Source organism: Patella vulgata, chromosome 6 (genome assembly GCF_932274485.2).
Source record: "Patella vulgata chromosome 6, xgPatVulg1.2, whole genome shotgun sequence".
Taxonomy (NCBI): Eukaryota; Metazoa; Mollusca; class Gastropoda; family Patellidae; genus Patella; species Patella vulgata.
Window position 1 is genome coordinate 700,428 of NC_065884.2, and position 26,082 is coordinate 726,509.

At 35.2% G+C, this 26,082-nt stretch overlaps 1 protein-coding gene across 1 annotated transcript; it reads left to right on the forward strand.

The window, feature by feature from the left end:
* The first annotated feature begins 96 nt into the window (after nucleotides 1-96).
* Nucleotides 97-26,082, forward strand: LOC126823959 (uncharacterized). The gene is made up of 20 exons (XM_050553028.1): nucleotides 97-308; nucleotides 2,779-2,901; nucleotides 3,210-3,327; nucleotides 4,287-4,409; nucleotides 5,276-5,402; nucleotides 7,180-7,353; nucleotides 8,173-8,256; nucleotides 9,409-9,543; nucleotides 10,866-10,966; nucleotides 11,858-12,016; nucleotides 12,234-12,325; nucleotides 13,342-13,369; nucleotides 13,482-13,534; nucleotides 14,630-14,762; nucleotides 15,021-15,151; nucleotides 16,616-16,722; nucleotides 17,262-17,364; nucleotides 17,463-17,605; nucleotides 18,289-18,466; nucleotides 19,140-26,082. The coding sequence occupies exons 1-20, from the start codon at nucleotides 147-149 to the stop codon at nucleotides 19,263-19,265; spliced, it is 2,400 nt and encodes a 799-aa protein (XP_050408985.1). The 5' UTR covers nucleotides 97-146; the 3' UTR covers nucleotides 19,266-26,082.

Here is a 26,082-nt window from a genome sequence, read left to right on the forward strand (position 1 = left end):
TATTTCAAATGAAAATTTGATACTTATTTTGCTTTTACGTTAATAGAACTTGACAATAACAAATTTTGTGCGGTGCATCACTCTAGAAAGGAAATCTTTTAGAAAATGGTGGCCGGAATTTCGGAATTTGAAAGATTTTTCCAAAAATGACTTCTCAAGCGCCTGAATACGTCAGTTTGCTCATTCCTAAGGCGAATGAGAACAAATTTATGCTTGTTAATGCAGATGCAAAAGGTCTTTGGCTCCCAGTTGCTCAGAGAAAAGAAAATGAAACCCTGAAATTTGCGGCCTTGAAATTGGCTGAAGAGGTGAGAAAAACGTCGTCTGCATAAAATCGTAATTTCCTGCTTAAACTCGATTTGTAAAATAACAAAGACTATATTGCAGGAATGAATAAATCCCCAAGATATCTTCCATTTTAGATTGATTTTTTAAAAATAAACCATGGCTGGGCTACAACTAGCACAAGTACTGAAGTAGTCAAGTAAGTTGGTCGTTGCTAAAAACGTTGGATGAAGCGATTGACAGTTTACTTTCAGTTCACCTTCCAGCTCATTTTGTTTAAAGTAGCTAAGTCTCAATATCATCCAAAATCTTCGACATTGAAAACACGATTTATTTATCGGTTTAAATCAACATTGATGTTGTGATCTTACCGGGAAAAGATGGCCTTCTTCTGATGTCCAATATTTAAGACAAAATAAACATTTTACAATTGGTACATGAATCGTGTACCATAATTTGTTTCAGCGCTATTTGTAATAAAGGACTCGAAAAACGAGGCTAGGCATATTCCACAAGTCATGTCAAACACTCAAACAGTGACGCTATATTCTTATCTGGAAAGCAAGCTATATCGACGTAGACTGGAATAATCAGACGCTAGAGATTGAAATTCGATTGAGAATACTGGCATATTTTGCCTAACCTAACTGATTAAAAATTACAGTAAAAACAGAAACGATTGAATGTAAATCAATTTATATATACATTCATATTGTATGCGTTGCGACCCATTTGTGTCAATTTCTAGGTCCCAAATATTAGCGACTTAGATCCTTTAATGTAAGATAATTTTAGACAATTATATGAAGAATTAAATATGATCCACCTAGACCAATGCAGCCACACAACTGCAAATATTCTTGTTTAATACAATTACCAGTAAAACTAAAAGTAGTGTTTTGGATTGACTTCGATGGTTCATTCATAGTTACGATTGGAATTAATTCAGTGTTACGGTGCATTTTGTGTGTCAACCACAGACATGCTATAAATAATAATACGGTAGTAGTCTTTGCACGTCTTCCATTTCTTACTTGAAATATTAAATGTCGGCCGCGCAAATGTTTGACGGCTTTCATTTAACTCTTTGGACCCGAGCAGCTGCAAGACAGGCCTGGATGCCTCGTGGCTGGAGGGCAACTCGGTATTTAGCCGTTTTTTTGGCTGCTCAGGTCCTGTCCAAAAGGTTTAAAGAGATGATTTAATTGCGCCGGTGTCAGGTAGGATGCCCAAAATTGTAGTTCTGTTTTGTCTCAAATTGAATAGTGATCAATCAATCATTGCTCTAAAGAACAATATTATGGTTTTTGCATATGAATCTGTATCGTATCATACCTTATCGTCTGGACATGGAGACAGCTGGTTTGTAGTCTTGAAACAATGTCTGATAATTACTTCTAGGCTTATTGCCCTTGATTATGTCAATCTTGTCAATGCTTTTCTAGGATATTTTACGATATAAAGAAAACTTTCATGGACTGCTTTGAAGACTTGAACGTGTCAACCTTTCTTTTACATTGTAAAGGACCAGAATATAATTTATTAAAGATGCCTGTCCACGTACAAACTGTCATATATTTGCACTAAAAACATGTTAACATTGATATATAGCCTACATGTATATATCAAAAGGAAACTAACCCATGCTGTGAGAATCTGGGTTGTTTATCATGTGACTTGATACAGGGAAATGAGGGATCACTGTGGCTAAGTGGGTAAGACGCTGGCTCGCTAGCCTGGAGGTCGGGTGTTTGATCCCGGCATTGGCTGAGAAAGTTCATCCAGATTTTCCGTCGTGGTTCTCCCTTCTTAGTTATGCAGGACGGAGTGTTTGACAAGCACAGCTGTCTAGCCGTTTGTATGGGACAAAGAACAGGTCTCGTGTACACATTGGAATGCACGTAAAAGATCCCTTGACAGTTGGAATTCGATATACGAGTAGACCGTAGTGCCACTGTCTTGACAAAATTTCCCTCATAGCACACAGTATGTCATATCCCCATCTTCATTAGCCCAATTCGAATCAGAACTGTAGGACATTAAATCCCATTTCATTTCATTGTTGATACAGGGAGAATCCATTGTTAGCTTATATTTGTCAGTAGTCGCTATCCATTTACATGTACCATACATGTAAATATCGAAGCCTAAGTAAATTCCTGGATTATCCTCTACCAACTTCTTTTTCCACCGTTTAAATAACTACCCGTTGACGGTTGTACTTGACAAGGAGTAGGGTCGCCTGTCCAACCTCGTGGGTTTTCTCCAGGTCCTCTGGTTTCCTCCCACTGCTAAAGACCCCTACGCGCAAGCGAATTATTAAAATAAAATTAAAACCATATGTTAGTCCCGAAATGACCTAGTTTGTGTCGAGTGGACGTTAAACCCCATTTCGCTCTCTCTCTCACTATACCCGTTGAAATGTATCTTTAACACAACCTACAGAGTTATGCAATGTTTTTATATAGTATTTTGTTTGAATCTATTTAACAGTGTACAGGAGTTAAAGATGTCGTTTTAAAGGGAGTAATGAAAACACATTTTACAAGAATTCCCAACTCTCCGTCAATCATCATAGCAACATTTTTAACAGCACCTGTAGAAAACTGTATTAAGGTATAGTAATACCAGCATTTAATAATCACGTTTTCTTAATTTCAATTCTACATAAATTGACTCATAACAATTTATACTAACAATAGATAGTATAGATCTTATATCATTTCTGTTGATGATGTCGTATGACTATCACGTGATTCTCCAACATTTTTCCAGTACCTATTTCAAGTTGCATGTTTCATATATTCATTTTAATATATATACAATGTACCAACAGTCATAGTCGGGGTCATCCAGATGCCTCTTGAAACCTAGTCTTTGCCAGCGAGTATGTTCTATGTATACAAGTTTTATGCTGATTTCAGTATGGTGGTGTGTGGATGAGTGAACAAGATGTCGAAAATCATCTCGATCCTAATAATCTACCCTGTTTACTTGGAACAGAACCTTTAAAATTTATACAGCAATATAAAGATGGTTCAGGTAGTATAATCTACTTCTTTTAACAATTTGATTAAAACAAAGATCCTATTTCGTTTTTTTTTTTATAGTTTTACTTTTCCTTACTACACTAGGATCTGGAAGAGTTGTTATATAATAGGCGATCTGGATAGCGTGAGGGATAGCGTGTTACAGCAACTTCTTGGCGTGCCATACGCGAAACTGTCGGTAAACCACTAAAAACGTCAATGCTGTTTGATTAATCAATGTCTGACATCATAGGGTCAAAAGTCGCTCGTACAACCCTGGACGTGATCTTCCAGTACAACTGGTCAGATCTTCATGTAGTGGAGGCCATCGAAAGTATAAAAAAACCGAAACGAAACGAAATATAGATCTGTATTTTATTCAGATTGGTTATTTTAACAGATGTTAGACATTCTCGAAAATCTTGTTTGTAGTAGTGATTAGACATTCTTTCAATACAGAAATAGACATCGTTCCACTCACCACAAACCAGCCACTTTGTGATGCAGATATGGAGCCACAGTGACTAAGTGAGTAAGACGCTGGCGTGGTGCTGAAAGGATGGCCTGGTAAGGGACAAGGTATAGTCGTTTGGATGGGACAACAAACCAAGGTCCTATGTACACATTGGTGTGCATGTAAAAGACCCCTTGGTACTAGGAATTCGATATAATAAAAGAAGACTGTAGTGCCGCTGTCACTGCAGAATTCCCCTCATAGAACACTGTATGAGGTACCTTGTACACATGGCGTGCACATAAAATAACCCTTGGCATTTGCAATTAGATATAAAAATAGGCCGTAGTGCCGCTGTCAGTGCAAAATTTCCAGCATAGCACACTGTATGGCGTAAACCCGTCTCTGAGCAGAACGGTAGGACGTTAAACCCTATTTCATTTCATTTTATTTCACTACTTTATTTTCACCTGAATCAAAGGGTTCCTACATGTATATGTCTGTTTTGTCTTTTTCAGGATCGGGTTTATGGGCTGCGTTAAGTGAAACATGTGTTGAATATGTTGATATCTCGACAACAGAAACATCTCAGATCTCGTCACACGAAGCTTTGATTAAATCGTCTAAACTTGATAAAAGAGGTTGGTACATGGCATAGTTACGCTGTCTGTCTACAATGAAAACAGACATGAAGATTGTTGACTGACATTTTTATTCCCAAAACTGACAAGTATCAATCTGATTTAAACACCCCCCCCCCCCCCCAAAAAAAACAAACCCCGAAATATATATATATGTATTTTAATCAGATTGGAGAACTATTTACTCTGCTTCCATTTAATAAAATTAATAATGTTTATATAGTCTTGGTGTGCATTAAACAGGTAAAACAGATTAGAACTGCTTTACAAAATGGCATACTAATTTTTAATATGGCCGCCATTTCTATACACAAATTTGTCTTAAAAAATAACATGCAATACACAATAACACATACTTAACGAAAAACAACTACTTAATTATTTGGACGATGTTTCAAAGAGTATTCCCTCAGTGTTAAGTAGCTGTTTATGGTATGTGTTATTGTGTATTGCTCTATCCGGTTAATAAACGCCTGTAAAAGATTATAAAATAAATTATAATATAATAATAATAGTGAGTTCTTATATTGCGCACAGTTCCATCACAGTGCATTTTTTTGCTATACACTCATTACTAGATAAAAACACAGTTAATGTTTAATAGGCAGTCGAACAAAAGAGATTTATATACAAAACTCAGGGGATATTAGAAAGGGTTGTACTACTGTAAGATAGTAGGTGGAACTTTCAACCGCTTAATTCTCGGTTCATAGTGAATCAATTTGACTGAAATTTTCAGAGAATTGCCTTTACATTATCTTGTATTTAACTATTATAGAGAGAACTGCCAACTCGTTATCTAATCTCTCATAATGTATCTTTAACTTTGATGAATCTAAATTCATTAAATGTTATTTTATTTCTAGAACAAGGGTTATTATTTCGAGAATTTATGGATTGGACGTTTCCATCACAGGTAATGAGTCTACCTGTGTTTAAAAGATATTTGGTTGCTAAAGGTGCCAAGTTAGAAGAAACTGAGGACATATTCAGGTAAATTGATTCAAGTGATGACAAATAGAGCCATATTGAAATTCGTAAATAATAGAAGGGGGTTGGGTGACCGAAAGTTGGATCATTAGGTCTGTCATTGAGTCAAGTGGCATGGTTTCGATTTCCCGCTTATATGTGACAAGGAATATGGTCGCCAGTCCAACCTTGTGGGTTTTCTCCGGATCCTCCGGTTTCCACCCACTGCTTAAGACCCCTACACAAGCAAATTATTGAAATAGAATTGAACCATATGTTAGTCCCAAAATGACCTAGTTTGTGTCAAGTGAGTTATCCCTCCAGGTACATCAACATTTGCTTGATTATCAATCCGGAACGTCCCGAAGTGACGGAAGTGCAATCGATTGACATGGAATTCAGTCCTGTCACATTTTTGTCAGTCTGGACAAACGAAGGTGGTGTGAGTAGAATTGTGCCGTAATTAAACACCACCAATATGTTTCACCTGTCATGGTTGGTTTAGATATTTTCTTATGCACTCAATTGTCACTATTTTGGGATAATCAAGGCCAAAATTAAAAGATCGTCTGTTTGCCCAAACGCGACCGACCCAAAAAAAGCCGCCGAGTCAAATTCTTTTATTGCCGTTTTTGAAGATTTTTTTTTTTTTAACAGCATTATTTTTACGCTTGACAATGACACCCAAACGCTCAATAATCGGTTGGGAGATTGAACAGCCACTGTCATGTCTATACATAGTAACACCAAACTCGACACGTGATTTCGTAAAATCTCGTTATTTATCGCGATAGTTGTTGTTAAGGAACGGTATGTGTCATGGCAGACAATTACTTTACACTGTCGTCTTCGGTAGTGATAAAAAGCGAAAATAAAGTAAAACCAATTGTTTTGAACAAGCTGCAGCGATTTAACAACAGTAAGACATGGAGGGACGTCTTTGATGATGTCACTGTTGATGAAATAGACACGATGACAATGGACAAAATGGTTGTGACTGTTTCAACTGTTCTCGTTAGGCCTAATTATCTAATAAAAAAGTTAGAGTTTAAATATTGTTTTGTTTTTGAATTTAGTTCTCAAAGTCTGGTCCTCCCCCCCCCCCCCCAAAAAAGAATTTGCCTACCTACCTACCCATACCTAATCATCATGAGTCGGGTTTGGGCAAACTGAAATATTTTTAACCCTGGCCCAAGGTGGAAACATTTTAAAACAATACCCATCAGTAATAACTTGGCCTTGATGATATCAATAATTGATTATCTTTCAATATGTGTGATTATTTATATATCATTCAGCATATTATAATTCTTGGTTTAACATTGGATATAAAGTACAACACATACTGCTAGGATGAAAACATCTTATTTCTAAAATTAATAAATATATGTATAATCTGGATTCTTTAGTGATGATCGATTCTGAAAACTCTTGACGATTCTTTAAGATGCATTTGTTATATGAATTATTATTTAAACAGTTATAAACATGACAAGCCCATAATCAACTCTCTCGACCAGTGGATGACTCAGATATTAAATAGATCAAATCACACCGTCCATTTAAAAGATGAATGTTAAAATAGATAATCGAGACTGCTACCATAATAAACAATGTCCGCTACATTTTGTCAAAATATCCAACACTTATAACGTCGCCCAGAATAAAGTAATTTGACTGAATTTTTAATATATTCATTTTTCATTATCTATTTTTGAACTATTATCGCAAGAACTGTCAGCTCTTTATCTAAATCTTACATAATGTATCTTTAACTGTGAATATTATTTTTTGTTTTCAGGGCATTTGATTTACACAAGAGAAAATTTTTAACATTTAAAGAAGTATTATTAGGTTTAGCGGCCATGGAACCGTCAACCCAACATGGTGGTATGCCCGCTGAGATGAGGTGTAGATATATATTCAAATATTACGATAAAAATCTTGATAATTTTCTACAGTATGAAGAGTTTAGGTGAGTTGATATTACAATAAAAATCTTGATAATTTTTTACAGTATGACGAGTTTAGGTGAGTTGATAATTTCATGAGAGAAAGACACACTTGACACAAACTATGTCCTTTTGAGAGTAACATATGGTTCAATTTTATTTCAATGATTTGCTTACGTGTAGGGGTGCTTAGCAGTCGTAGGACCCAGAGGAAACCCACGAGGTTAGACAGGCTAACCTACTCCTCGCCACATACACGTGGGTCCAACCTCATGGGTTTTCTCTGGGTCCTCAGGTTTCCTCCCACTGCTAAAGACCCCTATGCGCAAGCGAATTATTGAAATAAAATATTAAACCATATGTTAGTCCCGAAATGATCGAGTTTGTGTTGAGTGGACGTTAAATCACATCTCTCTCTCTCATACACTTGGGAAATCAAAACCATGCCACTTGACTCAATGACAGACCTTATGAATTAAAGTGGACGACACCCAGCCCCCCCACCCGCCTTTTCTTTATAAATGAGGGGGGTTGGATGGCCGAATGGTTAGCACGTGTGCGCTGTATCATAAGGTCTGTCATTGAGTCAACTGGCGTGGTTTCAATTCCGTGATTGTACGTGATAAGAAGTAGGGTTGCCTGTCCAACGTCGTGGGTTTTCTCCGTGTCCTCCGGTTTCCTCACAATGATAAAGACACCGACGCGCAAGCTAATTATTGAAATAAAATTGAACCATGTTAGTCCAGAAATGACCCAGTTTGTGTCGTGTGGACGTTAAACCCCATTTCTCTCTCTCTCTCTCTATAAATGATATCTATATGTTTATATTTATATTTTTGTAGGAAATTAGTAAAAGATATCCGTCAATCGAAGAATTTACCTCTAACTGATGACGCTGTCAACGAAGATGCTATTGCATCTGCTCAGTAAGATTATGTTTATTTTTAGTTGTCAGGAAACTTGAAAATCTTTTTGTATGAAATCGAATTTGTTTATCTTCTAGTTCATAAACTCAGAAGTTATTTTAAAGCCCCAAAGTTTCACTTAGTAGCCCCCTAAAAATGGTTATTTAAGTATGAAAATCGGGGATACGTTGATACTGTACGTCGCAGTCGATGCGATTATCGTGTTGTGTACAATCCACATTTCTTACTGCCTTAAAGATATTTGGGCCTTAGTTGACAATTTTTATATCATTGGTAAGAAAAAAATGTTGTTCACCTGGATACCCTAGATTTGTCATAATCATCTAGTATCTATCACCGTTTTGTTATGAAAGTGTAAATTAGAATTTATTTTCTTGGCATTTTAAAAAAATTTACATAATGCAGTTGTATAAAAAAAATGATGAAGTACATGACAAAGGTAGCCACCTTAGCTACAAATGTCGTACAAATAGGTTCAAATGCAAAATTGTCAACACATATCATTACAGTTTGTATTGAAATAAGTAATTATATCACAAATAGTGAAGACTGAGCCACTAAAATAGTTATTTAACAGTTTTTCTTTGTGATAATTATGCGTTCTACATTTTCAAAGCGACATTTCTTTTAATGTAAGCCGCCATGACACCAGTCAAATGAAATCTCGCCAAATTTCACTTAACAGTTGGGTTTCATCAAATCATATAATTATGCGGTAAGACTTCACCTTTATTTCAATGGGAATTGGTTTATTATATGTTAAGCTATGTGCAGTACAGTTTGGGGTCAGTTTACGTGTAAATTAAGGGGGCTATAGGCTAGTAAACTTTTTGTAGTCATTTGACTAAAAAACATGCGCAAAGGAACTCTGTAGGACGAGTCACTACTGTGGCTGGAGTATAAGGTGGAAGACATCAGTAGTGGAACCATTTCTAGAAGCCACCTGTGTTCAATTGTTTTCCAATTTACAGAATTTTGAATCAGAGAGTTTGTGGAAAGAAAGTTTAGCAGAGCTTGTCAGAGAATTAAATTGATCAATACAGTGATACAGAATCAAATATTCTACTGAATCAATCTAGCAAGTTCTGTAGTTGTTATCCAGGTATATATTTATTTATTTGTGAATTCATGATTAGGAATCTTTTGTTGTAGAATATTTGGTGAGAATGTTAAAGATCGACTTCCATTACCAGATTTTTTAACTGCTGTTGGTCAACTCAAGTTCCGTGGTACATCTGTTTTATTTCGACTACCTTATTCCTGTATAGAAAATATACCTGTAGAACAGTAAGTTTCTACCTTATTCCTGTATAGAGAATATACCTGTAAGTTTTAAAATAACCTACGGACTATGACACTGATTCATGGACACAATAATATAATTTAATTTTGTAAGACATTAGACGTCCTAAACACAGGATTTAGATTAAATGAAATGACATTTAAAGTAGCTAAGTCTATAACAAATTATTTGTCAATTTAAATCATCATTGATGCTGTGATCTTACCGGGAAAAGATGGGATTCTGATATCCAATATTTAAGACAAAATAAACACTTTACCACTGGTACACGAATTGTGTACCATAATGCGTTTCAGCAAGGGACTCGAAGAGCGAGGCTAGACATATTCCACAAGTCTTGTCAAACGGTGACACCATATTCTTATCTGGAGAGCATGTGCAATAAATACTATGGGTGTAGACTGGAATAACTAGACGCTAGAGACTGCCATTCGATTGAGACTTCTGGGGTATTTCACCGGACATAATTGATTTGAAATTAAGAGAAAAAATGGAAACGGTTAAATATAAATCAGTTTATATACATTCATATTACATTATTATATGCGTTGTGACCCATTTGTGTCAATTTCTAGATCCCAAATATAAGCGATTTAGCTCCTTTAACGTCTTACTGTTTTAAATCAACCAATTGCAAGTTAATGAAGACATGCATGCGCTGTACAGTGTGATATGACAGCTTTTTGCCAGGACATCAGTTTTCCCACCTACTATTTATTAAATTCCTTCGGTCAAAGGTTTTTTTTATTTGCACACCAGCATATACAAGGGGACCTTGTTTTTGTTTATCCCATCCAAATGACTAGACAATTTTTATTGTCCGCCTTTAAACAATGCTGAAAAAGTCTGAGGAACTTCCCCAATCAACCTCGCGTTGAACCCAGGATCTTCTAGTAAGATGGTTTACCTGTTTAAATATTTTAACAATAGATAGATAGAAATCACTAGGGACCGGGATTCCTCAAACAATGTCCAGTTTGTGCTACCAAGTAGTTTAAGAAACACCGTTTAGTTTTGACATTGGACGTTTTTTGATGAATCTTGGCAGCATTTAACACTTTCTGGATGGCAATCTATTAACTGGATACGCGTATTAGATTCTAGATGGTAAGCTCAGTTTCTTTCCTTTTTTCATCAAATCTGAATGATACCCGGTCCCTAGCTGTACTTTATATCAGCTTTTCAGAGATTAATAGAAGCACCCTGGTTTATGTGCCATCTTCAATTTACAAAGGTGGGATCAGAGTCCCCAGAAATACCTGAATAGTAGTTCAAATTGAGTTAATATTTTAGAATATTTTTACAGATCCGATAGTAATAATAGTATAAATAATCATACAGACGATGAACCTCCAACAAAACGAAGTCGACCTAAATTAATAGAATCAAAGAAGAATCTAACGGACAGTAAGTTATATTATACCTTGAAAACATTTCTTCAAATTGTAGTAATATGTAATATATGTAATATGTAATATATGTAATATGTAATATATGTAATATGTAATATATGTAATATGTAATATATGTAATATGTAATATATTGGTTCTGATAAAATCCAATCTTATTTAAAGACAGATCTATATTTCGTTATACTTTCGATGGCCTACAGTACATGAAGATCTGATCGGTTGTAGTGGAAGGTTGTGTCAGGGGTTGTACGAGCGACTTTTGACCCTTTGACGTCAGACATTTCATGTTGCTAGTGGGTTACCCACAGTTCTATGCGCCTCACGCTAAAAACTCGCAGTAACAGACCTTTTCATTGGCTAATCCCTCACATCATCCAGAACGTGCGTTATATAACAACTCTTCCAGATCCTTGTATAAAAAACAAAAGGAAATAGGATCTGTGTTTTAATCAGATTGGATACAATCAAGATCTCAATTTAAAGCTGACCATCATTTTTCCAGGGGGATTGGGGGGTTTTGTGGTTTAACACAGGCATCATAAATCATAACGTCTGTCCAACCTCGTGGGTTTTCTCCGGGTCCTCCAGTTTCCCTCCACAGCCATCCTGAAAAGAGTGGACGAGTGGACGTTATACTCCATTTCTCTCTGTCTCTCTCTCCTCATCATTTTCAGAAAATATTAAATTTTCCATAGCTTAATCCAAGTTTGACTAAGTGTGGGTATATACACTTGTTTATTTAATTAAAGACTAGACAAAATCTTGCCTCACCAGAATCATTGGGCGCGACAGAGATACAGAATAGTTCTGAAGGACTTTATTTATTAATAAATGTACCCTGTTCATGCTCTTGTTTATGTTCATGTGTTTTGATCATTGTTTCAGCTGATGAGAATCTGTCTGTATTTAAACATCCGGCGGTGCCACGCCCATCTCATACTGCTAAACATAATGCACTACCCAAATATGAACTGGCTACACATACTGTTAAAGTTAGACGAACTGGTACCTTAGCTGATATAATGGCTATCTGGGATCTTCAAGGTATACAAATATATAATTTAGATAACATTTCAGGCCTAAAAAAGACCTGCAATCAACACATTTAGCTCTTGCATAATGTATGTTTAATAAACATATTTATTTTATGGTCTTCAACTCTACATTAAACTTTTTATTCTGAGACATTGTGTATCACGTCACATAAACAGCATTTATTCTGGGACATTGTGTGTCATTGTTACGATTTATTTTCTTCCAGGGACGTCTGCTATAAGTGGAAGCGCTGATCATCATTTAGAGGGAGATATATCCCGATTTCAACGTATGCCTTCAATAGACTCTTTTAACCAGGTAAATAGTAATACAACATATGCTTTCAATAGACTCTCTCAACCAGGTAAATGGTAATATGAATACTTGTGGGCAGGTTGGATGGCCGAATATAATTTTCTAAAGATGCCTGTCCACGTACAAACTGTCATATATTTGACTAAAAACATGTTAAACTGATATATATATATAGCCTATATATCAAAAGTTTGCTTCAAATCCCTGCTCTCAAGGGGTGGTTGGATGGCCGAATGCTTAGCGCGTGCATGTTGTATCATAAGGTCTGTCATTGAGTCAACTGGCGTGGTTTCGATTCCTCGGTTGTACGTGACAAGGAGTAGGGTCGCCTGTCCAACCTCGTGGGTTTTCTCTGGGTCCTCCATGTTGCTCTCACTGCTAAAGACCCCTAAAGACCTCCTACGCACAAACAAATTATTGAAATAAAATTGAACCATATGCTAGTCCCGAAATGACACCCCTCTCCCTCTATAGAAACCATTTCGTCATGGCAGCTAAAACTGTAAGGTTTAAGAATATTTCCTTTGTCGGTATCCTCTCTTGAACTATTATAATTACACAACTTATGGCATATGCCCGTCTTCATTAACCCAGTCAGTTAAGTACGGTAGGACGTTAACCCGTTAACTGCGTAGGGCGTTATATAACGTCCTGGACAACTGCCACTCACCGTGTGTAGGACGTAATATAACGTCCTGGAGGTATTTTCCCCAACCTATTCTTCGAACACGATCGCAGCATGTGTAAGATGTTATATTACGCCTTGTCGAGGAAATCTAATATAAGGGAGACAACTCTATTTACCGTTAGTTTTAATTTGGTTTCAGACTACCAAATTTTGTATTCCGGAATGAAAAGGTCCAAAATGATGTTTTTCGTCAAATTAATTACACAATAGGAAGTAGTTAACGTTTTAAAAACTACGCAGTTAAGGGGTTAAACCCAACTTTATTTATTACAGTTACAAAGATCTCAGCCTAACGAAATTCTTAACGGGTTTATTATTATTATTATTACAGAGATCTCAGCCTAATGAAATGTTAACGGGTTTACGATATTATTATTATTATTACAGAGATCTCAGCCTAATGAAATGTAAACGGGTTTACGATAGTATTATTATTATTACAGAGATCTCAGCCTAATGAAATGTTAACAGGTTTACGATATTTTGAAAGAAATTTAAAAGGAGATAATTCCTCGTTGCCAAAGGTACATAGTATATGTTTTTATATTTTAATTTGACTATTAACCTGGATTGATTGAAGTCGAAAGAATGTTTCAAAACTTAAACGTGAATGTTACCTTAAAGGACAGTGTTGGTGTCCACCAATATTACCTTTAAGGACAGTGTTGGTGTCCACCAATATTAGGTATATGATAGATCTGGTTAAATACATTCCAATTTAATTTTAACTCGGAGATCATTCCTGCAGTTGATCCATATCAAAGATTTAAAGAATCGGTAAGTGATGCAAAAAAGGAAAACTGTTATTGATACCGACTGAAGTTAAGGTCGATATCAGAAAATCAGACAATTTTCAGTTTACTGTCGACACTGATAATTACAGTGGTCATAGGCGTACGAGCTGGGGGGGCTGGGTGGGCGGCCGCCCCCCCATTTTGGGCACCAAATGCTGGGAAAATTTGGGCACACAATTGTACTTTGTAAAAGTTGTATAAAATAATATTGCGTTCTTGAATGTGTCCAATTTAACAGCGAATTTATTATTATTATGTAACATACTAAGAACCTAACTACATTTTTTGGGCACCAACCACCACCGCCCCCTCCCCCCCCCCCAGTCAAAAATTTCCCCGTACGCCTATGACAGTGGTGACTATAATAGTTGTTAATTGAGACTGTTAGAGGATAGCAGTTCGAAAACAACTATTCATTAAAAACATTTGTCTATCACGAGATAAGAGAAAGTGAGCAACAACTATCCATAAAAGAATTGACTTCCACACGATTGAAAAATAACCCTAAAAAATGCAATAGTCTATACATTATCTCTTTTCAATAATTCTCTACGTACATTTTAAACGACAGTTTATTCAGTTAGATATCACTTATGGAAAATCAAGACTATGTTGATTGTCTTGGCAATGGTACTTGATAATCAGGACTATTTATAAATTATGCTAGCTATCTTATCAACTTCGCTCTGAATAAAGCAATTTAACCGCAAATTTCAAAATATTAATTTTCCTTATCTATTTTGGAATTATAATAGCAAGACCATCCAGTTATCTAAATCTTTAATAACCATTTAAGTGATATTTATTATGATTGACGTATTCCAGGAACAATTTACCTGGGGTCAGGTGGACATGACAGCTCTGGCCAAATGTTTACTGACTTTATGTCGACAAGCTAAAGATCTGCTCATGGAAGAACCTAGATTACTGAAATTACAGGCACCAACTTACATTCTCGGTATGTACTGAAATTACAATCACCCACTTACATTCTCGGTACTGAAATTACAATCTCCTACTTATATTCTTGGTAAGTACTGAAATTACAATCACCCACTTATATTCTTGGTAAGTACTGAAATTACAATCTCCTACTTACATTATCAGTACTGAAATTACAATCTCCTACTTACATTCTCGTTCAGTACTGAAATTTTTACAATCTCTCAATGATCCATGTAAAATTGACATTAAACCGGGTGCCGTTCTATTTTAGGTGATATCCATGGTAATTTTCGTGATTTGGTGAGTTTTGAGAAAGCCTTATGGAGAATGGGTCCGTTATTAACACCAGCATCGTTCCTGTTTCTGGGGGATTACGTTGATCGTGGGGATCACGGTGTAGAGGTGAGGACGTCTGTGTTTACCTTGTGGTGATTTTATTTAAAGATGCATGTAAGAGCTAAATCTGACGATTGGCTTCAAATGTTATATAAACTATTAAGACATTTATTCACATGACAAGCCTATAATCAGCTTACTAATCTTTCGGATCGTCAAGACTTACATGGATTTAAACACAATAGCCATTTAATAATTTAATTTAGGTATGGATAATCTAGACTTCGCCTCGATTGACAAGTATCATTACTATGATAATAAATAATCAACGCTGCCTTTTCAAACAATGATATTTCACCTAGAATAAAGTCGTTTGAATGAAATTTTCAATATATATTTTTCATTATCTATTTTTTAAACTATTAGAGCAAGATCTAGAACAGCCAGCTCTTTATCTAAATCTTACATAATGTATCTTTGAATATCATTGTCAGTATACAAATTCTGTATATTATTTACTGTGGTGATTCCTTTATGATCTGTTTGTCTTAATATTTAAATTAGATAACCATAATCATATTATTATGCTGCCAGAATTCTATCGAAGAGGCTGTTAAAAAAAAAAACGCAAATTAAATGTTACAAGGAAGTCATTAAAGTTACAATTTCATATTTTTAAGTTATATTTTTAAAATGTATTAAAATAAAGCCCTAAAATAGATGTTATCTATAAACAGTCCTACCTTGTTAAAGAATAATCCTATTAATCCTATAATTCACTATTGTCAGTTTAGAAATTGGCAAAAATATCATTTTCAACTTCAACGTTGAGGATAGCTATTCCATGGTGGGGAATAGGAAAACAACAGAGATCATTGTGTTATTATTTCCGGTGTGAAGATTTTTAAGTGTGAGAAAGATAACCTATGATCGTATAATAGTGAGTTAATATCCTATTGAGCAAAAGACATAGAAATAATTATGTTTTGACTTTCTTAGAAAATATGAAATTGTAACTTTAACTGTATGAATGTTAAAAAAAATTATATTTTAAATTTCTGTTTAAAGATACATTATGGGAGATTAGGTAAGGAGCAGGCAGTTCTCAATATAATAGCTAAAAACTAGATAATGTAAAGGCAATTTGCTGAAAATTTCAGTCAAATTGATCCACTCTGAACCGAGATTTTAGCAATTGAATTTTGGGCTTAGCCTCGATCATCATTACTAAAGTCAGTAATGAAAGTTGAGCAGCAAATCGGATCCTAATCCACTAAATATCACAGGCTACCGATGACCACGAGAGTTGAATATGGTCTGAAAAAGTTAATTAATGTCTAATTAATAATTTAGATAACATTTCAGGCCTAAAGAAAGATCTGCAATAGACAGATTTAGCTCTTGCATGATGTATATTTAAAGGCCTGGATATTTTGTAGTGCTGGGACCTGAACGTGTGGGGTTTACGTTGGGGTTAGAGACAAGTTATTGTGTTATTTATAAAAGACATAAACAATGTTTTTATTACAGGTTGTTGCCTATCTTCTTGCTCAAAAACTTCTCGCACCTGGTAAATTTTTCTTATTACGAGGAAATCATGAATTACGAAATGTTCAGGAGATGTTTCATTTTAAAAGGTAGGATATATTATGAGGACTATTATTGATTGTACCTGTGAGCCAGGTGAAAGATCTATGTTTATATACAGGTTTTGAGTTTTCCGTCAACTTTCACCATAGGTAAAAGACTTGTCATATTTATACCATCTATGGTTTGATCTTAAAGTTGTCGTTGTTCTTAGTGTTTAATGTCCGCTTCCATCCAAGACGAGTTGTCTTATTTTCATTTTTATTAATTTAGCGCATGCGCAGGGGTCTTTCTTGTGGGAGGAATCCGGAGTTCCCGAGTAAACCCACGAGTTTAAGAAGGCGCCCCTATCTCCAAGTCACATACGTTCACACCAGGGATCGAAACCACAACCGCAAGTCAGAGGTGACCGACCAGCTAGAGGTCAAAATGCGACACTCTGAACCACTAGGCCATCCCAACCCCCCTGATCTTAAAGCTATTGGGGGTCATATGATACTAATACTGGGGAGATAACCAGTAGACATGACATCACTATAAATGGATTTTATTGAAATGTTGACGATTTTTTTTCATGTAATTATTTCAGTGAATGCCTGACTAAATTTGGTGAATCAGTTGGTCTACAGATCTGGGAATCAATCAACGATTGTTTCGATGCCATGCCAATAGCTGCAACAGTTGATGATAGGGTGGGTTTAAATCATTTTCTCTCAACAGAATTTTCTGTGCTTGATATTTTATTAATACAGGTGTTTTTATATAATACAGGTATTTTTGTATAATACAGGTATTTTGTGTTCATGGGGGTATTCCTAGTACCATGAATCATGGTGGATATATCGAGGCTATCAATAAAGTTCCTGTACCATTACCTGATCCAGAAAAACAAAGTTCCATGGCCTGGGAAATATTGTGGAGTGATCCAGTTAGGTATGTAGATAATATAGAATAGACGCAGGCTTGATACATTTATATTCACAGGTAAATCAATAGATTTACACGGTAACATGCATAGTGTGTTGACCTGAGCTCTGAGTATTGAGTGACTGGCCTCTGCGTTACTACTAACAACACGTATATTTCTCACGAGTTTCCATGAATAGTAACCACAATTAATAAATTTCTACTTGCTTGATGGATATTCTAACGCAGAAGCCCGTTATTAAAAGCTCTGACACCAGATCTACACATTATGCATCTTGTAGTGTTAACTGCCAACTTACCCATTTATAAACCCCAGGCTTCATATTATTCAAAAAAAATTTATGGAAAATGTCATCAATCAGAAGTGTTGGCTTGTTTTCTTGTTTGTACAGCGGTAAATTTTAATCAGATAGATTTGAATAGATTGTAAACTGCCAACTTACAAGGTTCTTATAGAATATACCTGGCATCATAAATAGTGAAATAAACCAGGCCCCGAGTTCACAAAACATTCTCAGACTTAAGTTAAGAATTTATTAAAAATTGTTTGCTTTATTTAACTAAAATATAGCCTGTTATAAAACTTTTGTTGTTTTAATGTATCAAATACATCAATAAGAAACTATGTGCAACTTTTTGTGTTTGATTTTGAGAACTACTGTGATTGAATGATGTATTTGTATTTTTAGCCTAGATCTGATGACACCCGAGGTAGTAGATGATTTACGAGAGAATCAGGGCTTTGTTTTCAACACGAGGCGAGGAACAGCTAATTTTTTTAGTTGTGAAGCTTTATTTGAGTTTTTAGAGAGAAATGGTTTATCACACGTCATCAGAGCACATGAAGTGCAAGAGGCAGGATTTCAGGTAATTATTTTTTTGAAGGAAGTGTTTATAGGGGTTAGGGCTTATAGAAAGCAGGATTTCAGGTAATTATTTTACTACAGGGTTATTAGTGATTTGGGCTTATAGGAGAGTCTCCGGTAATTATTACATTACAGGGTAAGGGTCTTAGTTATGCGATATATACAGTATATATATAAAAGACTGCTGGTGTAGTACCTGGAAATACCATGGTCCTGATCAAATTCCTCCCATCACGTTGCACACTTGGTAGTTACGCTCGTAAGTAAGACTATCCAGTCTTGTTGTCATCTTAGTCAACACTGTGATCAAACTAGTTATAAGGGTGTCAAACAGTTTATATAAAAATATTGCTGACCCACGGTGGCTCAGTGAGTGAGGCGCTAGCTAGCTAACCAGGAGGTCTCAAGTTCGCACCCGGTATTATAATAAAGTTTATAATAAAGAAATGAAATGGGGCTTAACATTAACATCCTACTGTGTTCTATGAGGGAAATTTTTTCCGGGCAGCGGCACTATGGCCTACTCTTCCAACTGTCAAAGGATCTTTTATGTGCACGCCAATGTATACACGGGACCTCAATTTTTCGGACCATCTGAATGACTAGACAGCTGTCCTTGTCAGGCCCTCCGTCCTGCACCATTATAATAAAGATAATGTTTGTTGTATTTGTAGGTTCAACAACAAGGTAAATTACTGACGGTTTTCTCATCGTCTAAATATTGTGGTGGTTGTAACGAGGCTGCGTGTGTTCTAGCAGATAATTTTAAACTTCGTATGATCCGTATTGACACTTCATGAACATAGTCAATATACCAGACCATACGCAAACTTTTATACATCATTTCAAATTCATAGAAGAACGAAGATCAAGATGGTAGAAGACAAAGTATATCTACTTTATAGTAAAAATTATATAAAAATCTATAGTGCTATAATACACGTCACATATGGACATACTCTACGTTTTATGATATTATTATTAAAAAGAAAAACTGAAAGATGTTTTAGATAAAAAAAACAACAACCAAATTATCATTTTCAAAATAAGCTGTTAGAATGAGACAGACATGATTTATATTAATATATGACACAGTCATATGGAATATCTTGATAAAGATGTCCCCGGAAATATATGACACAGTCGTATGGAATATCTTGATAAAGATGTCCCCAGAAATAAACATGTAAATAACTTACATTCCATATAACTGGGTCATGTGTTATTTAGTTATTAAATGTCACTTAATGATATATAAAAATAACTATAAACTCTGTCATTTAATCTATTCCAAACTAAAATATAGTAAAAATTGAATCATTAATAGGAATATCAGTCTAATAATGGTTCATTTACATTCTGTATTGGGGGGGTTGGATGGCCCAATGGTTAGCACGTGTGCTGTATCATACGGTCTGTTATTAAGTCAACTGGCGGGGTTTCGATTCCCTGGTTGTACGTGACAAGGAGTAGGGTCGCCTGTCCAACCTCGTGGGTTTCCTCCCCCTGCTAAAGACCCCTACGCGCAAGCGAATTATTGAAATAAAAAATTGAACCATGTGTTAGTCCCGAAATGACCTAGTTTGTGTCGAGTGGACGTTAAACCCCATTTCTCTCTCTCTCTCTCCATTCTGTATTTACAAAGATCCTATGATGAATTGAAAATTTCACACTATTTCGTATCCTCCGCAGAATTTAAATAAGCCAGTGACACCTATAAATGTTGATCACCATATCTTTATGGTCCTCTGTTTAATCGCACAAATTCCAACGGTTGTTTTCTTAATGAAATAATTCGAGTAAATTTTAGTATTGATTAATCAAAGTAAAATTATATATTGTTCGAAAAAATTCAAACAACATATGGAATACCATATCCCCGCAAATTCTCGAAACAATTTGATACATTATAATAATTTATTATACAACGACATGATCTTCAGTTTTCTGTTAGAAAAGTTGACTTAGTTGTTTTGAGTTTTTTCTCAGAAACACAGGTTTTAAGACAATTAAAAGTAAACCTGTTTGATTTCAGTTAAACTAAATAAATCTAATCTGATGTTCCATTTCAATTAGTGAAATGAAATGGGGTTTAACATCCTACTTTTCTGCTCCGACTGGGCTAATAATGAAGACGATATAAGAGTAGGCTGTAGTGCCGCTGCCAGGGCAAAATGTCTCTCGTAGCACACTATGGCGTATGCCCATCTTCATTAGCCCAGTTTGGAGTAGGACGTTAAACCACATTTAATTTCACCGAGATGAGAGGTGTAGGTTTATTATTGTGTGAGATGTTTTGGTTTTATTAAGAGAGAATATATTATAGAAATAGAGTATTTTTTATTTTGTTATAGAATTTTGTTTTGTTTTGAAGAGATATTATTTGTTATATGATAGAATTATTGTTAGACCAGTATTATTATTTATCATCTATATCACAGCCATCTTCACAATATGTTATACTATCATTACACAGTTGACTTTAGCTTTTTGGGGGTAAAATGTTATACTACCATTACAGAGTTGACTGTGTTTGTCAACTACAGCTTTTTCGGGGTAAAAATGTTTTAAGATATAAAATTTGGTAAGTAAAAATTGACGTTTTGGGTGTAAAAAAGTTTAAGATATAAAATTTGTGAAGAAAACATTGACGTTTTTGGGGGTAAAAAGTCTTAAGATATAAATTTGTTAAGAAAACCCAAACAAATTTGTAGATGATATAAGAGAATGTTTGGTTGCCTGGATTCTCTTCCGTGCGGAATAGTTTTACAAATCTTGTCGAACACTCGCATGCTGTTTTGTTTGACTGGTGAACAACAGGTATTTTTTTAATCCCAAGAATTCACACCACCAGACCGATTCAAAAATTTATTTATCTTGAGTCGAATTTTAAAATCTTGAAAAGATTAATAAAAGATAACCTCATACTGGAATACCAGTCATACCTGCCTGAACTTCAGACAGATCCACCAATTTCTGTATCTCGAGTCATATTTTAAGATGTTTAGAAGTCTAAAAGAAAGGACGTATATCGTCTTTGATTGGCATTCAGTAATTAAACATATTAATACACGGTACAATTTTATGGATACACAATTACTGAGTTTATTACTAAGCGACGTTTCGACGAGGATACTCACATCTTTATCAAGTAAATGATACAGGTATGTGAATAGTAGGCAAGTATATACAGAATATGCAACAAAATAAAAATCAAATACAATTAAAACTTAACACTTAGTATTAAACTCAGTAATTGTGTATCCATAAAACTCTGTGTTAAAAGAAAGGAGTGTTAATCTGGAATAGCAATGAAATCGATCTGAAGTTGTTGAAGTCGGTAAGAACATACTGTATAGATCGTGTTTAATAAAAAATGGTGCTGTTTAAAATAAAGCTCAATGGATATAAAACTGCTGATACTGTAGAATGTAGAATAGTAGAATTGATATAAATAGTTTTATATCCGATATTTTGTAAGGCCAGTTATATGAAGTTAATGAGGGTGTACCTACCATATACATATATCAATATTACATATTAAAGGAAATGGTCCACCTATTCCAACAATAAAAAAAAATGAAGACAAGCTTCTTGATTTTACTATTAAACATGTTTTATAGGCAGCCCCATTCAAACTGGGCCGTAAAAACCAAGGTCCTGTGTACATATTGGAATTCGATATAAGAGTAGGCCATAGTGCCGCTGTCCGGACAACATATTCCACATAGCACACTGTATGGCGTATGCCCATCTTCATTAGCCCAGTCGGAGTAGGACGCTAAACCCTATTTCATTTCAAACTTCATTTAAACTTTCTGGTCACAAGTAGTAATACGAGATTTTTATATTTCTCGAACACACATAATAAAAGAACTGGGGAACCTGTAAATTTAAAAGTTAAATCTAGTAGCTGTCATTATTAGAATATGTGGACGAGTTGTTTCGATCACTTCCACAACACAGTTGTATTTAAATCTGTATATATTCTAGGTAATTACAACTCCAGTAGTTAAAGAAGCATTATGAAAGATTTAGATCAAGAGCTGACAATTCACGCTATAATAGTTACAAAATAGATAATGAAAGCACAATATATGTTGAAAATTTCAGTCAAATTACTTCAGAGCTAATTGAAGTATAGCGCAGTCTCAATTGTCATGGCTACCGTTAGATAATAAACAAAGTCTTGATTATCCATTTTTAAATTAAATTATTAAATTGTCTTTTTGTTTCAATCCGTTCAAAATCACATCAGATGACATCAAGAGTTGATTATAGTCTGGATAAATTAATTAATGTCTTATTAATAATTTATATAATATTTGAGGCCTAAAGAAAGACCTGCAATAGACAGACGTAGCTCATTCATAATGCAGCTTTAAATCTATGTGTATATATATATAACACGTTTATCGTTATTGAACAAAAATTGAACAATCTTTTATATTTTTGTAAATAATTTTTTTTTTTGAACAAATCTACTTAATAGACATTAAAAGTCTTTATTCTCTCGACGTAAAATGTAAACCAGGGCAAATTGTTAATCTAATTTTTCTTCTACAAAATGTGATTTGTTATTGTATATATGGGCTGAGCAGGCTGTAGCCCAGGGAAACATACTTTAGGCCTGCTTTCCATGTATGCATACTCCAAGCAATTGCGCTCGCGTTTTCACACGCATACATTGTATCACCAATTTGTGTACAGCTTGCACGAACACTTGACATGCTTGGGGGTTGGATGACTGAATGGTTAGCACGTGCGCGCTGTATCATAAGGTCTGTCATTGAGTTAACTGGCGTGGTTTCGAATCCCCAGTTGTAGGTGACAAGGAGTACGTGACAAGTGGGTTTTTTGCGGGTCCTCCGGTTTCCTCCCACTGCTAAAGACCCCTACGCTCAAGCGACTTATCGAAATAAAATGACCTAGTTTGAGTCGAGTGGATGTTAAACCCCATTTCTCTTTCTCTCTCTCTCCCCTCCCTCTCTCTCTCCCTCTCTCTCTCTCTCTCTCTCTCTCTCTCTTGGCATGCTTCTTCCTTGTACAATCCTACATCAGTTGAAGGGAGGGCTTTAGATCTTAAAGTCTGTCATTGAGTCATGTGGTGTGGTTTGGATTTCCCGCATGTAAGTGACAAGGAATAGGGTAGGCTCTCCATCTTCGTGGGTTTGCTGTGGGTCGTCCGTGTCCTCCCTCTCCTTGTGGGTTTGCTGTTGGTCATTATTCTTGTATAATATCCATTGTTTGTCTGTCTATAACGTCACAGGTGGCAGAATGGTTAGCACGTGCCATTGTATTATAAGGTCTGTCATTGTGGTTTAGATTCCCTGGTTGTAGGTGACAAGGAATAGCGTCGTTGTGGTCTGTTGAGTCGTGGTCTGTTGAAACTCGTGGGTTGTCTCTGGGTCCTCTGGTTTCCTCCCACTGCTAATTACCCCTACGCGCAAGCAATTTATTGAAATAAAATTGAACCATATGTTAGTCCCGAAATGACCTTGATTGTGTCAAGCGGAGTTAAACTCCCATCTCTCTCTCTCTCTCACATATACCAACCATGTCTTATCTCTATACAAAGACTTCTTGATGTTTTTTTTTTTTTATAAATTAATACAATATTGCTTCTTTAAGAACAAATTCTCTCTTATTTGATTTGATCAAGTTTGTATTTTATCTCCAAGAGAAACTGTATTGTTTATAAATATGTACATTGATGTACATATATTATATAGAAAGAAATCCCTTTTCTCACAGACTTTAACATTCATTTAATTTGTGAGGAAAATAATGGATTGGGCTGACTGGGATATGATTAGCATAGAGTAATATATCTAGTGAGTCTAAGTATTTGCATCACATTTGTCAATATCTGTCATTTTTGTTCATTCCATTATTTTTTACCCGTTTTTCAAATTTCATGTATTTTTCAAGTTTATCATATTGTATATGTTGCTATTTCTGTTTTTCATCTCCATTCAATTAAAATGTAAATCACCAGCGTTACAGTTAATTATTATTATTACCATAGATTTATATAGCGCCCTTTTCATAAAAATGTTCAAGGGCGCTTTACAATAAAATGATTATTAGTATAAATACATAAATATGTAATGTAAAATGTAACTGTACATCGAACATAAATTAGAAAACATTAAAATAAAGATAAGCCTAGGCCTAGAAGAAGTCTAAATAAATATGATATAGATATAAAACAATTATTTAAAAGCAATCTATACTAATATTTGTGACTGTGGTTTGTCTGTCTGTTCGGGGTTGGCTGCTACACTAGGTCTGCCCCGAGTCTGAAATTCGGGGTATAGGGGTAGCTCGGACCGGGGAGTAACATAGGCCAGGTGGCGTTAGTCTACCACTTCCGGTTTTGGGGTTATGACCCCCGAGCGAAGCCGGGCATTCTTCTAGTATTAAATAAATATGTCTTCAAGCGTGTTTTAAAAATAGATAATGAAGCGCTGCTTCTGATAAAATAATGGATCTTATTCCACAGCTTAGGAGAAGCCACTGAGAAAGCCTTTTCTCCGTATGACAATAAACTTAGTGAATGAGATCCATAAAGTTATCTGTATTCTAAAGATGTTTCCAATATTTATGTAAATTATTTTACTTTTTAAACAGAATATGGTACATTACAATGTTGATAGTAATGAAACCTTAAAGATGGGTTCCCCCTACAAACTGGGTGATTTAATGGTATATATGGACTAAAAACATATTCAAACTAATTAATTTGTCATAAGTTTGCTTCAAATCCTTCTCAAACATTGTAATTGCGAAAGAATATCCTGCTATAAAAATTTGATCAAACCATGTCATGTTTACGTCACGTGACTTACCTTTCTTGGAAGCCAGAGGAGAATTCATTGCATACATCAGACGATGTTGTCTATAATCGCTTACTATTTATTACAAATATCGAATCCTAATTAAATTCTCGGTTTATCTACTACCCGCGTCTTTTTCCGTCATTTTTATCTCAGAAAGTGTTGTACATCTAACTCTTGATAAAGTTTATCAACTTGTACATCAAGCATTCAATGTTCGCGTGTGACCTTTGACATCACGTGTGCAGAAATTCCTAATCGTCGGGCTGTTGATTAGGGGAACCCTTACATTTTTGTCCTGTATATGCTCCATGAGTGTTTTTCGCGGGAATCCAGTATTTTTCTAGTAAGATTGGATATCTCTACTTTCCATATATACCAAAATTACCATACTTTTATTGGAAATAACCACCTGATAAATACTTTACTGGGAAATCATCGTTAAATACCAAAGTCACGTTTTAACTCAGTCCCTGTTTTGGCTCTGTAACTTATTCACATTTATCTCTACTGATTAAAATCCATGATGCATGTGGTATTTGTTAAAACTGAACAATGTTATGATTCATTACTAAAGTTACCTTTAGAGTACAAGTATTAAGGGCCCTGTTCCCCAGTATCATATTGGGTAGTTACCTCCCTTTAATTAAATATTTAAGTCGATGTTACCATATTTTACACACGCCATGTTTCATTGTAAATGTTTTCTTCATGAACACAATTCTTCAGTTTTTTTTTAAATTGAATTTCTATGTAAATAAAATGATTCAATCTCAAA